The following is a 12,664-nucleotide window of genomic DNA, read 5'->3' as shown; positions in this document are numbered from 1 at the left end:
TGGCTTGTAATTTCCTAATTATGACTTTTAACCTCATAATTATGATTTAAATCCTATAATTATGACTTTAGATCATATAATAATATTATGACATACTGCATGTATATCCACAGGTTAATATGCCGTTGTCTTGCACCAAATGACCTTTTAGTGTTATTGTACTTTAAAGGGACTTTTGACACCTGTATTCTTTGCCTGTTTGGCCAAAGCTCCGTGCAAGCGTCACACAACTACCCGGGCACCAAACAGGATGTAGTCTCTAACTGTCTTTGCTGTCTTTAACTCCAGATAAAATACATTCAAACAATTAGGATAATAGTGACATTTGTCAAATGCAACTTATCTTTAATATATATATATATATATATATATATATATATATATATATATATATATATATATATATATATATATTCGTCCCCGAACTTGACGTTATTACATGAAACCACTAGATGGAGACACGCTCGCAAATGATCCAACGTGAACTTTGACACTTGAGTCTGGACCGACTCCACCTGGAATGTGAGCCAAACAAACACGGAGCTCAAAGGTGCAGTCATATGACTCCCAGATGGTTGTATGAGAGTCAACAGAGCTTAGGAGTTGGTCTCCTGTAACACCTTTTTTAAGCTTTTGTGATCTCGGACGATTCGACCCTACTGGAAGAAAAGAGAAAAAAAAAAGAAGAAGAAAGAAACCAGTCCTGGCTCGAGTGCGGCTGTTGGACGCACAGGAGGGGGAGGCGTGTTGTTCAGGCAGCTGGAGGGAGAAGCTTCCTTGTCTGGTATGATTCAGTGGATGCGACGCGACTGACAAAGTTTTCTCCAGCTGTGCGCGGCGTAAACGCGCGATGGAAAATCTAAATGACAGATATCCACGAGTGACCGCTGCGCAAGAGATGAGCGCCATCAGCCAGCGACCGCGTGTCCGCTCTCAGAGGAAAGTAGCAGCGGTCAGCTGTCCTCCTCTGTCCGGCGCACGGCTCTCCTTACCTGGGGTCATGGACGCAGAGGGGAGGGTCGACGAGTCAAGACTAAGGATGCATATCTTCAAAAACGGTACATCTATCTAAATATCTGTCTGTCTGTCTGGGTACTTGTATCTCACAGACTTTGCAGTGTTTGCAACTTCATCCATCTAGTTATGCATGAAGCATTATTTCTTCCATAACTGAAAATGGAAAGCAGTTGGCACACAGCCCACATATGCAGTAGCTGAATCCACAAGTTTCATTTCTTTTCTTGATAACATCTTATTTAGCCTTCTGAGACCCTGTGTCCTCATATGGGGACGTTAAGTTTTAGGTTTGTAGCTTCTGCTACATTTAAACTCTTATCCTCATACTAGTCGGTGTAAAAACATGATGGCGGTCATTTCAGTGGATTCATTCTGCAGCCAGTCACGTAACAAAAATGGGCAAGGTAAAAAACCTCACGAAATTTTAGAGTTGAAACATGTTCTTTCATGCTTATTAACTTTTCCAGTTTAATATGACACGTAAATGTAACAAATTCTATCAACAGTAACGACCTATAACTTTGCTAAGTAGCAAGCACTCGTTTTAGGACATTGGGAATACATTATTTGCAATTCTGTCTTTGCAGAGTCATGTTCAGTTTTATATTTTGTTACATATTGGTGATTTTATTATAATGTACAGTGAAATCCCTGTGTCCACATATGAGGACATACTTTTTTTCCAAAAACTACTTCCAGTTCAAAGATGATGCTTAGTTTTTATACTTCTTAGGTCCTACTCGTCTTAAATACCTTGGAGAACAAAAATGTATACTGAGCTAAAGCTCAGGAGGTTATTTATTATTCTCATCCAAATATAACAGGCTGAAAACAGGCTGAACATCTCTTTATTCCTGCCCGCACTTGTTCATATAAAGGTGTTCTAACGTTTCACAATAAATAAGCTGCTTTAGGTTGGAGGGAAATATAATAATGACACTTTTTTTTAAATATATTTTTGAACTAGTTTTATCCAGATGCATCAGTGAATTGGTTGTTCCTATGGAAGAAGTCAAGTGATGCTTGGCCTCCGGGCGATTGTTGGGTCACAATCAAACTATTCTCCAAATCTAACATTTCATTGCACGTCTGCCCCCCTGGAGGCAAGAACACCAGCGTGACTACTGCGATAAAACAACAGGCACCATTTACCGAGTTTCTAAGATTTCTAAGAAGAAAAAGGAAATCACATGAGATTTGACCCTTTAAAGCCTGAACGTATCACTGGCATGTTAAAGCTTGCGTTTTTTTAATTGAACTCACTATGGTTTGCGCTATTGGCAATATTCAAAATGTAGCTGAGCACTGGGAAGTTTTTTTGCTGGAAGAACTTCGTGACATCTCAAGGGTACAACTAACTTTCGTTTTTACCAATAAATTCCTCCAAACCACTCTCTCTTCTTGGGGCTCCCTGGTGTTGCGTCGCTCCCCAACCTGCAGCGGACAGCAGCGGTGCCTCATCATTACCATAATGGCAGCTTTTGTTCCAGAAAGTGCAATTTCCCAGTGTTCAGTCACACTTTGAATTTTGCCCATCGGTGAGTTACGGTAATTCAAATACTGCAAGCTTTTTTTTATGCGAAGGCGGATGTTCCAGTCTTAAAGGATTAATAGACAAAAAAAAAAAATCAGTGTAAGAAACTAAGAGGATAGTGGAATAGTGTTTTAGCATTGGCTCCAGCATAAAGATATAAGAATTAGGCTCAATATACTGATACTGGCACAGGACAATTAGCATCTACACAGAGGAGTTCTGCCTCTGGTGAAAATCACAGTGAATCTACCAGTGTGATGCAAGGAGGAATGTGGAAAGTCACCCTCTTATTCTGTGGCCCTTTGACCTTTTTGCACATTCCAAGTCTTCAAACATGGAAACTAAAGACTAGACTAGGACCAGGAGAGTGAAACATTACATAAGATGTGATAAATCCTCATCTCTGGTTCTGGTGAAGCAGAGTAAAGTTCATCCAAATAAGTATTGGCATATTGAGCCATTCAGGGTTTTATTACAATCTGGCTGTGACTGGTTTCACTGAATGATAATAGCTTGAAAAGAATTCAGACTCAGTTGGTCTGAGTGCTTAAATTAATCTGATTGTCTTCATTCCCTGTACAGGAGGTGTGTCTCCGCCCGAGCGAGGCCTGGTGTGGCGTTTTCTGTTCGGGATGTACCCGTGCAGCTCGACAGCTTTAGAGCGCTCTCTCCTGCACGAGCAGTTGGTCATACGTTACCGGGTCATGAAGAGAAAGTGGCAGCAGTTCCTTCCTTCAGCAGTGCAGATGCACCTGAACGGCACTGATGGTAAAGACATAAAACCATGAGTGAAATGTGTACGTCGCAGTGAAGGAACTTAGTTATGGATCTCAAGAGTCAATCTCCAATCTTCCTCTTTCCTGTCCTCTCTGTGGTCGCGTGATCCAGCGGAGTTGGTGGCAGCTGTCAGATACTTTGACCGGAGGGAAGCAGAGGCCCAGCAACAGACCCAAGATCAGTCTGACGAGGTCAGGGACCGGCAGGCTTTCTTGGAGCTTCAGGCGCAGGTTAGACACGTTAAGTGAATATTTCTAATATATATTTTCAAATGGTTTCAGTTCTATTTTATATGCTGCTCCTGTTATTTTCCTGTGCTCAAAATATTCTCCTTGGTCAGGTCAGTGTCTACGTTGGGAGGAGTGAAGTATGTATGCTTAGGGAAATGAAACAACAGGATCTAATTTAGTTATACAAACCATTTGTCCTTTATTTACTCTGGCATCATTTGACTTTCTTTGTACTAGCTGAAGCATTGAGCTATGTAAGGGGTGATAGATTAGTGCGCTCGGAGCGGAATTTACAGTGAAAGGACACATTAGAATTAAATGAAGTGTCAAATCCTCAGAAGTATGAACTCCGTAAAAGCTGAAGAAAAAAGATGAGGCCGTTTTCAATAGAAATATATAATGCATTCTCTTCTTGTTGACAGATATTATTTGAACGGGTCACATTTGACCGTGAAGAGCTGCAGGAAGCCATACGAATCATTGACAAGGATGCACCGCGAACCAACAGAGACCTGAGCTATTACCAGTGAGTCTCTGTCAGCCAGTATTGGCTTTGGCCCTTCATAAAATAAACACTCACATGCCAGTTTATTAGGTACTCTTGAGAAAACCAATGCCTTATAGTACAACTTTTAGTGTGAATATGGGTGTGAGTGTGTGTGTGTGTGTACTCACGAGTGTCTGAATGTGTACATATGGAGGGTGTGTGTGTGTGTGTGTGTGTGTGTGTGTGTGTTCGTGAAAAGTGCATGAAAAGTGCTATATAAATAAAGTTTGATTGATAGTCCTACACTGATTCTAATAACCTCATAAAATCACACAACAAAAGAGAAAAGTTGATTGAATTGTGTTGCATATACACGTATGTACACATATGTATTGTAATTATTTTCACAAGGGTATCTAATGTTTTGGCAAGTGAGTGTATGCTAACAAATGGTGTGTGGAATTTGATTCCTTGAAGATTGTGGGTTTAAACATGCAGCTATTTGGTTTTAAGCAGCTTAAAAACTCCTAAAATTTACTTCCTGTCATGTGCAGAAAAACTAAAAGATTGACAAAAAAAAACTTTGATCAAAGAAACAAAGAACTCTCAAAAACAAATGCCACATCATTTTAGGCTTTTTTCCCATGTTTGTTACAAACAAGAGCCGCTGCCATGTTGGTTTGTTAAGACAACAGAGAAAAGAACAGTCACACTTTAAAGCTGAAGTGATGCAGTTCTTCAGTTCTGTTTACTTTGTTACATGATTTACAACCAGTTTACCAAGAGACTTTCAAAAATTTAGGCGTCTCAAAGAAACGGTGTATATGAAAAGATAAAAAATAATAATATTGTACAGCTTTAAATGCATATCCTAATACCACACAAACTCCTGTAGTCCTTTTAAAAATACATTAAACTCTAGTAAATTGATTTAAACTAAATAAGTGTTTGATATTTTCCATTTAGTTTAATGAAGATACTAACTTTCATTGTAACTTGTCCTTTTAACATGGGATGTGGTAACAAAATATCATATCTCAAGAGTTTTCCATGACCAAACAGGCTATTGGGTCAATGATTAAGTGTATGTGTCACATGGAATACGTGTCTGCGGTGAGGTGTGTGAATAATTTTTGCTGTCTTAACTTCTACTAATAACTTGTGTGTATCTGCAGGGATGAAGGTTTAGGTAATCTGCTGGTGTTGAGGGACATCCTCATAACATACGCTGCTTTTCATCCAGGTAAACGGGCAGAATTAACCTATTTCAGGTTTACTGTGTCTGACTAGATCAGACAGATTTAGTGGTTGTATGAATTCACCTGCTTGCTTCTGCTGCTTGCTCTGATGGTTTCAGCATCAAGGTTCTGTTAAGCTTCTCGAATCAATTCTGAGAGTACTTGAACGTATTCAAATGTTACATTAAAGACGTCGCCTGTCCACTTGTCCACTTATTTTTCCTGATCCAGAGGTCACTTACGCCCAGGGAATGAATGACCTGTGCAGTCGGTTCCTGGAAGTTCTTGACTCTGAGGTGGACACTTTCTGGAGCTTTTCTTGCTACATGGAGAAATTCTCCAAGGACTTCAGGGCCGACGGTCTGCACAGAAAAATAGGTGAGTACCAAAAATAAATGTGAATGCTTCGCTGTTTCCTGTAGAAACTCGTATTTGAAACGCAGTCCTGCTATTTGGCAAAAACTCAAGCTGTCTTCTGTTAGAGGCAAATACTTCAGCTCTTAATCGACTTGAATGGCTCCAGAGAACCCGCTGGTGTTTTTCTGTGGCCTGCCCTAGTTCTTATATTGTTCTGCGCAGTATAAATGGCCTCATTCCTTTAATTCAGTATTATGTTTTCCCTTTCCTTTTTTGTAATTGTTTTAGTTATGCACTGAGCTTTATGTGCAAAAAGTTGACTCCTTACTGTGTTATCTCCTTCAACAGTATGCATATATTTTCAAAAGTAACTTTTGGAGATGTAAAATAAATGGACATTCTCTCTAGACATACTTTTGCAGCAGATGTAAAAAGAGTTGCGACCTCTAGTGGTAAAACAAAAAATAACTTTATCCAGAACACAGCTAGAGTTGAGTGTATGAGAATGTTGGTTTATTGTCTTTTAGAATTGGAGGCAGCCCTGCTGAAGGAACTGGATCCTTTACTTTATGGTCATTTGGTCAGAGACAGCATGGAGAGCTTGACTTTCTGCCACAGGTATACCTGCGTAGGTCCTCGGTACCCGATTTTGAGATTTATTTTTTCTAACATGCATGCTTTGTTTATGCCTGTGCATGCGTTGCCCTTCCGTCAAGGTGGTTGCTGCTGGGTTTTCAAAGGGAGTTTGAACACAGCGATGCGCTGCGTTTGTTTGAGATCCTGAGCTGTGACCATCTGGAGCTCATCTCCCAACAAGTCGACCGAGCCCGTTATCAGGAAAGACTGGCACGGAAATACACCACAGGTGAAACTCACAAGGAAAGTAAATCAAAGTCAAAACACCTGTGAAATGTCTTACTGTGTGACTGTTGTTGCTGGTGTTTCCAGAAGACCACTCAGAGTCAGAGCTGCAGGCCATCAACACTGACTTCACCTTTGAGCTCTTCATCTGTGCAGCCATCCTGTTGGAGAACAGAGAGTCTCTGCTGCAGTGCCGAGATGACGTGCAGCTCATCCAGTTCACCAGCAGGTTTGTCTGTATTATAAAGTCACACAAAAAAGAGACTGCCTTGATTTGTTCATTTGAATGTAAAACTTTTACCTTTCGTGCAGCCTTCAGGGAACACTGGACCTGAACAGCACGCTGAAGAAAGCAGAGCACCATTTCTACAACTACTGCAAGCGCTGCGCTTGGGATTATATGAACGGACGCTGCAGAGAACAAAGGAGCAAAGAGGAAGACTTTTTTTATCAACTGCGTAGTTTGTTTGTTTTAAAGTGATAGCAGTTACTTGAAAACCTACTATCACGGACTCAAACTGTAATTTTATAACAAGGGACATCGAAACCTTGCGTGTAATTTTGACGGCACATGTTCTTACTCTTTATTTCTGAGGGAAATCCACACTGATGGCTGCTTACCTTAAATCTGTCTAGTTATTTTAGTTATTTGTGTTAATTATGAATGTAGAGTATTTATTGTATGAAAGCTGACCAGCAACGACTGTGAGTTGTTTTGTTTGCTCTAATGAACTTCGATTAGGCTGAAAGCTACGTAGTGTGTTACCTCTGACTAAGAGCTTTAAGTAATGTTCTTCCTGGTTATGCAACAGCTGCTAGCAGTGTGTAAACACTAGGATGTGTTGCGTCAGGTGCGGCCTGTGACAAACAGCGGTTATATTTAATGCCGGATGGGACACGAGCCAGAGAGGCCTATGTAATAAATGTAGATGAGCTCTGGCAAAGGAAGAAAAACCTAGTGCACAGATGTCTTAAATAACATGAAATATTGTACCTCAATAAAACTACTGAAGATTGCTTTGGTTATCCTGAAATTACATTAACTTTAAGTTTTTCTCATAATTCGGAGGAAAGAGCCCTAATTCTACAACCCAGCGCCTACAGGAAATAGAAATGACTAAAAAGTAAAAATAAATGAAAAATAGGGAAGTTAAGTGCTGCCAAGCTGAATCTGTGATGTAGCAATCGATTTATGCTTTTAACTAAACTAACGTGCACAAAAGACTTTCATAACGATTAAAAAATAAAAGATTGAAACTGGCACTGAGTACCATTCAGTGGGTAATGGAGCATGTGAATAACATTATCTAGATTCAGGAACAATCTCTACAAATCTTTGCTAATAAAACCGCTATAGGTCCAATACTCTGTGATTTGACATATTTCAGTTGACTCCTTTTGACTAGCTTTGTGCTGTTACACTAGCAGCAGAGGGCTACAGAGATAAATATAGCAACTTTTCTTTCAAGGAATTCCAGTGGGTGAGCAGAATCACAGGCCTAGAACTTTCCCTGGTGGAGTCACCTGACTCTGATGAGCTGTCCCTCTATATACACTGGGGAGAACACATGCTCACCCTCTTGGTCCGTCTGCCTGAGGAGGGAAGGGAGCGCTGGAGAGGAGTTTAAGCGACGGTGTTGAGAGCCGGGCGAAAGCAAAGCATTCCTTTAATTCAGTAAACTCTCAAGCCGTGAACGTCTAACTGCAAAAGGTAACCTCACGAATAAAAAGCAATGCACTGGCCTGGCTTTTATAGTTTGTCTTGCTTAATGCTTTGAAAGCCACAACGTTGTGTCAGTTCCAAGAAGCATGGCCTGCATGATTTCTGCCAGTAGCATGAAGCAGAATTCCAACAAGAAACCACAGAGTGAATCAACTTCCCTGGCCAACAAACTGCCGTGTGATTCATTTCCATGTAAGAACTGTTTCATTCAAATGTGGTTATAGGTCAGGAAAATAAATACTGTCAGCATGTTCTTCTCTGTGTTACACAACTGGATAACAAGTGATAATTCAATAACATGTTCTGGCTGCAGTAGGTTTTGAATATTGCAGGGGCAAGATAGACACAACAGACATGTAAAATAAAAAAATAAAAACGTACATGTAAAAAAAATAATAATTCAGGTAGAATAAGTATGTATAAGTATGTGGAGCTATTTAAACTGTTGGGGGTTTTTTTGTTTGTTTTTCTTTTTTCCTCATCAGTCTTGTTGTTTTTTTTAGAGCACACTCCCAGGAGCTATGACAAAAGGAGCCCTTTGTTGAACTTGTCGCTAATCAAATATGTTCATTACTTAGCCTCAAAGCTGGAGATTTCTGTGGGTATTTTTGGTTTTTAAGCTGTTTGTTACGGAAAGAACCAGGAGGCTTTGCTTGCAAGTCACCGATAAATGATCCCTGAAGTCTTGGCCACCTTCCATTCATCGCCATGCAGATATGTTCATACTTAATATAGTAACTGTAGGCTATTTGGAGTCCGCCAGTGGAAAATAGACACGCTAATCACTAGTGCAGGATCAGTGCATAACATTTAAAAAAGCCTGACAGAGACACTCGAGTGTTATGTTGCAGAGGGAGGAGAGAAGCTGCATGGACAGGGAGTAAAACGGCAGCATGACATAGACTCGTCTGTGGTCTGCGTGGTGTGAGGTGGTGCTTATCCTAGCTGAGCCTCACGTGTCCATGCATCTGAGCTTCAGGAATAGCAGAAACAGATACCTACAATGGCTATCCATTTCATGCAGATGCATCCAGTTTTTAAAAAACACTACAAGAAAACACGTTCCAAGTACAAAAAATACATGATGTCACAAGTGACGAGTAATATATGCACTAAACCAGAGTTACACTGTATGTTAAAAGGTTTGCAATTATAAACACGTGTCTTCTGTTTTTCTAAGATGTCTAAAGGACCAGCAGTAGGTATTGATCTGGGCACCACATACTCCTGTGTGGGCATCTTCCAGCATGGCAAAGTTGAGATCATTGCCAACGACCAGGGAAACAGAACCACACCCAGCTATGTGGCCTTCACGGACACAGAGAGGCTTATTGGAGACGCTGCCAAGAACCAGGTGGCCATGAACCCCTCCAACACTGTCTTTGGTAAAAAAAACTGCAACAGTCACGAGACAGTATACTGAGAAGACTTGATGCTATTCAATTGTGTATACACTGTCAACTTAACACAACATCCTGGTCTTTCACTTAAACCTACTTAAGATGCCAAACGTCTGATTGGTCGCAAGTTTGACGATCCTGTGGTGCAATCTGACATGAAACACTGGCCCTTCAAGGTGATAAATGACTCGTCCAAGCCCAAGATGGAGGTCGAGTATAAGGGTGAGATCAAGAGCTTCTTCCCTGAGGAGATTTCCTCGATGGTCCTAACCAAAATGAAGGAGATCTCTGAAGCGTACCTTGGCAAGGTAATGACTTTGAACTGTTGGCTTTATTCCAATAGGGCCTGTGACATATTGTAGCTCTCAAAAAGTAAATAACTATCCAGGAAATATTACTTATAACATATTGCAGCAGAATTTATAAGTCAGAGTAAACTGTGTAAAGAGCCATCAAAATGTTTCTTACTGTTTCCAGAGCACTGGCAGCTTTTTGAAAGTAGAATAGCTTGCCCACAAAAATAGTACTTATTGACACATGGTCTTAATCTCTTTACAGACTGTGAACAATGCAGTTATCACAGTTCCTGCTTACTTTAATGACTCCCAGCGTCAAGCCACCAAAGATGCTGGAACCATCTCTGGGCTTAATGTTCTGCGCATTATCAATGAGCCCACTGCTGCTGCCATTGCCTATGGCTTGGACAAAAAGGTATAACTAGCTACATTTGAATACTTAACTAACTCCTTTTTATGGCGCCCACAGTAATTCTTACAATTTTTTTAGGTTGGCAGTGAGCGTAATGTCCTTATCTTTGATCTTGGCGGTGGTACTTTTGATGTATCAGTCCTGACCATTGAAGATGGCATCTTTGAGGTCAAGTCCACAGCTGGTGATACGCACTTGGGTGGCGAGGACTTTGACAACCGCATGGTTAACCATTTCATTGCTGAATTCAAGCGCAAGTTCAAAAAGGAAATCACCAACAACAAGCGTGCTGTGCGTCGCCTGCGCACAGCTTGCGAGCGTGCCAAGCGCACCCTCTCCAGCAGCACCCAGGCTAGCATTGAGATTGATTCACTCTATGAAGGTACAGATTTCTACACTTCCATCACCAGGGCCCGTTTTGAAGAGCTCAATGCAGACCTGTTCCGTGGGACCCTCGAGCCTGTGGAGAAGGCCCTTAGAGATGCCAAGATGGACAAGGCCCAGATCCATGACATTGTCCTGGTGGGAGGTTCCACACGTATTCCCAAGATTCAAAAGCTACTGCAGGACTTCTTCAATGGCCGGGACCTCAATAAGAGCATCAACCCTGATGAGGCTGTGGCCTATGGGGCAGGTCGGTCTTTACATAGGCCTAAATTTGTTTTTTGGTCACATTACACATTACTATTTTTATACTGTATGTGAGCTGTTGTCCAAATATGATGAAGTAGCTAATGGCCTTATTTACACCATCTGGAAACTCTCCACAGCTGTGCAGGCCGCCATCTTGGCTGGTGATAAGTCTGAGAATGTACAGGACCTGCTCCTGCTGGATGTCACGCCCCTCTCCCTGGGAATTGAGACAGCTGGAGGGGTCATGACTGTCCTTATCAAAAGGAACACCACCATCCCAACCAAGCAAACCCAGACCTTTACCACCTATTCAGACAACCAACCTGGTGTGCTCATCCAGGTAGAGCAACTTTTAAGTTCTGGACAAATAACAATTCACAGTGTAATACATCAGTGTTCCTTGACACATCAAAAGGTGATCTGAATATTTATTTTTTAGGTTTATGAAGGTGAGAGAGCCATGACCAAGGACAATAATAGCCTGGGGAAGTTTGAACTGACCGGTATTCCACCTGCTCCCAGAGGAGTCCCTCAGATTGAGGTGACCTTTGACATTGATGCCAATGGCATTCTCAATGTGTCCGCAGTGGACAAAAGCACTGGAAAGGAGAACAAGATCACCATCACTAATGACAAAGGTAAAATCGTGCTTACGTACTTAATGTAGAAATAATATGTTGTGTAAAAAGAATGTTGTCCATGATCAAAGAAATTAAACAACATATCTGGCTTTTCATTTCATCTTTCGATAGGGAGATTGAGCAAGGAGGACATTGAGCGCATGGTGCAAGAGGCAGAGCAGTTCAGGGCTGAGGATGAGGTCCAGAGAGAAAAGGTCACAGCTAAGAATTCCCTTGAATCTCTTGCCTTCAATATGAAGAGCACAGTCGAAGATGAGAAGCTCCAAGACAAAATCAGCCCTGAGGACAAAAAGACAATTGTGGACAAATGCAACGAAGTCATTGCCTGGCTGGACAGGAACCAGGTAAATATCCACTGACTTGAATCTTTATCACATTCACAACAGAGGCTCCTCTGTGAGTGAGTTTGTGAAAGCACAGTGATTCACAATCGAGATCAACGGTGTGAAGCAATTTGTTATTTCCACTTTATTCTCGAGCAGTCCATCAAGGGTTCTGTCACACTAAAATGATTTGCTGACTTTGTCACCTAGACGGCAGAAAAGGATGAGTACGACCACCAGCAGAAGGAACTAGAGAAGGTGTGCAACCCCATCATCTCCAAGCTGTACCAAGGCGGTGCACCAGGAGGAATGCCGGGAGGAATGCCGGGAGGAATGCCTGGAGGCTTCCCCGGTGGAGCTGGTGGTGGCTCCTCTTCTGGCCCAACTATCGAAGAGGTCGACTGAATGGAGGGTGTTTTGCACATCCAAGAAATACTGCATCACAGGTTTATCTGTATTTAAATTCCTGCCATATAATTAAAGTTAAATCTAATACTTACACATAGCGCTTCCAATATCCAGTCACATATTTCTTCCTCTTCCCACTGACAGGCATGGTTTTGTATATCATCCACCAAAACTGTAAAATCTGTATTCTTTAACCAATAAATCATCAAGATTTCCAATAAAGAATCTAATTTGCAAAATATACTGTGTGTTGTTTTTTGTTTTTTTATATAGTGTTTAGATCATTACTTTTCGGCCTAACTAAGGTGGAGGACAATCAAACTGGCA

At 41.3% G+C, this 12,664-nt stretch overlaps 2 protein-coding genes and 1 long non-coding RNA gene across 4 annotated transcripts; 2 read left to right on the top strand and 1 right to left on the bottom strand.

Annotated features, from left to right (window-relative positions):
* The first annotated feature begins 512 nt into the window (after nt 1-512).
* Nucleotides 513-7,518, top strand: si:dkey-238d18.4 (TBC1 domain family member 15). 2 transcript variants are annotated; one of them, XM_047598280.1, is made up of 10 exons: nt 513-1,058; nt 3,134-3,319; nt 3,440-3,558; nt 3,981-4,084; nt 5,221-5,288; nt 5,515-5,661; nt 6,168-6,258; nt 6,357-6,505; nt 6,592-6,730; nt 6,814-7,518. In XM_047598280.1, the coding sequence occupies exons 1-10, from the start codon at nt 851-853 to the stop codon at nt 6,980-6,982; spliced, it is 1,380 nt and encodes a 459-aa protein (XP_047454236.1). In that variant the 5' UTR covers nt 513-850; the 3' UTR covers nt 6,983-7,518. The 2 variants fall into 2 exon arrangements, with proteins under 2 accessions (XP_047454236.1, XP_047454235.1); XM_047598279.1 differs by having other exon boundaries at nt 514-1,058; nt 6,589-6,730.
* Nucleotides 5,514-8,211, bottom strand: LOC125016097. The gene is made up of 3 exons (XR_007113663.1): nt 8,078-8,211; nt 6,560-6,736; nt 5,514-5,645 (listed from the first exon to the last, which is right to left on the bottom strand). It is a non-coding gene; the product is annotated as an uncharacterized LOC125016097 (long non-coding RNA).
* On the top strand, nt 8,067-12,578 carry hsc70 (heat shock cognate 70). Its single transcript, XM_047598278.1, has 9 exons — nt 8,067-8,212; nt 9,405-9,609; nt 9,727-9,932; nt 10,183-10,335; nt 10,411-10,966; nt 11,103-11,305; nt 11,405-11,603; nt 11,718-11,950; nt 12,140-12,578. Exons 2-9 carry the CDS (start codon nt 9,405-9,407, stop codon nt 12,332-12,334), a joined length of 1,950 nt encoding a protein of 649 aa, XP_047454234.1. The 5' UTR covers nt 8,067-8,212; the 3' UTR covers nt 12,335-12,578.
* Nucleotides 12,579-12,664: the final 86 nt, after the last annotated feature.

This window comes from Mugil cephalus, chromosome 11, assembly GCF_022458985.1.
Source record: "Mugil cephalus isolate CIBA_MC_2020 chromosome 11, CIBA_Mcephalus_1.1, whole genome shotgun sequence".
Classification (NCBI taxonomy): domain Eukaryota; kingdom Metazoa; phylum Chordata; class Actinopteri; order Mugiliformes; family Mugilidae; genus Mugil; species Mugil cephalus.
This window is presented reverse-complemented; position numbering and strand designations above follow the sequence as displayed.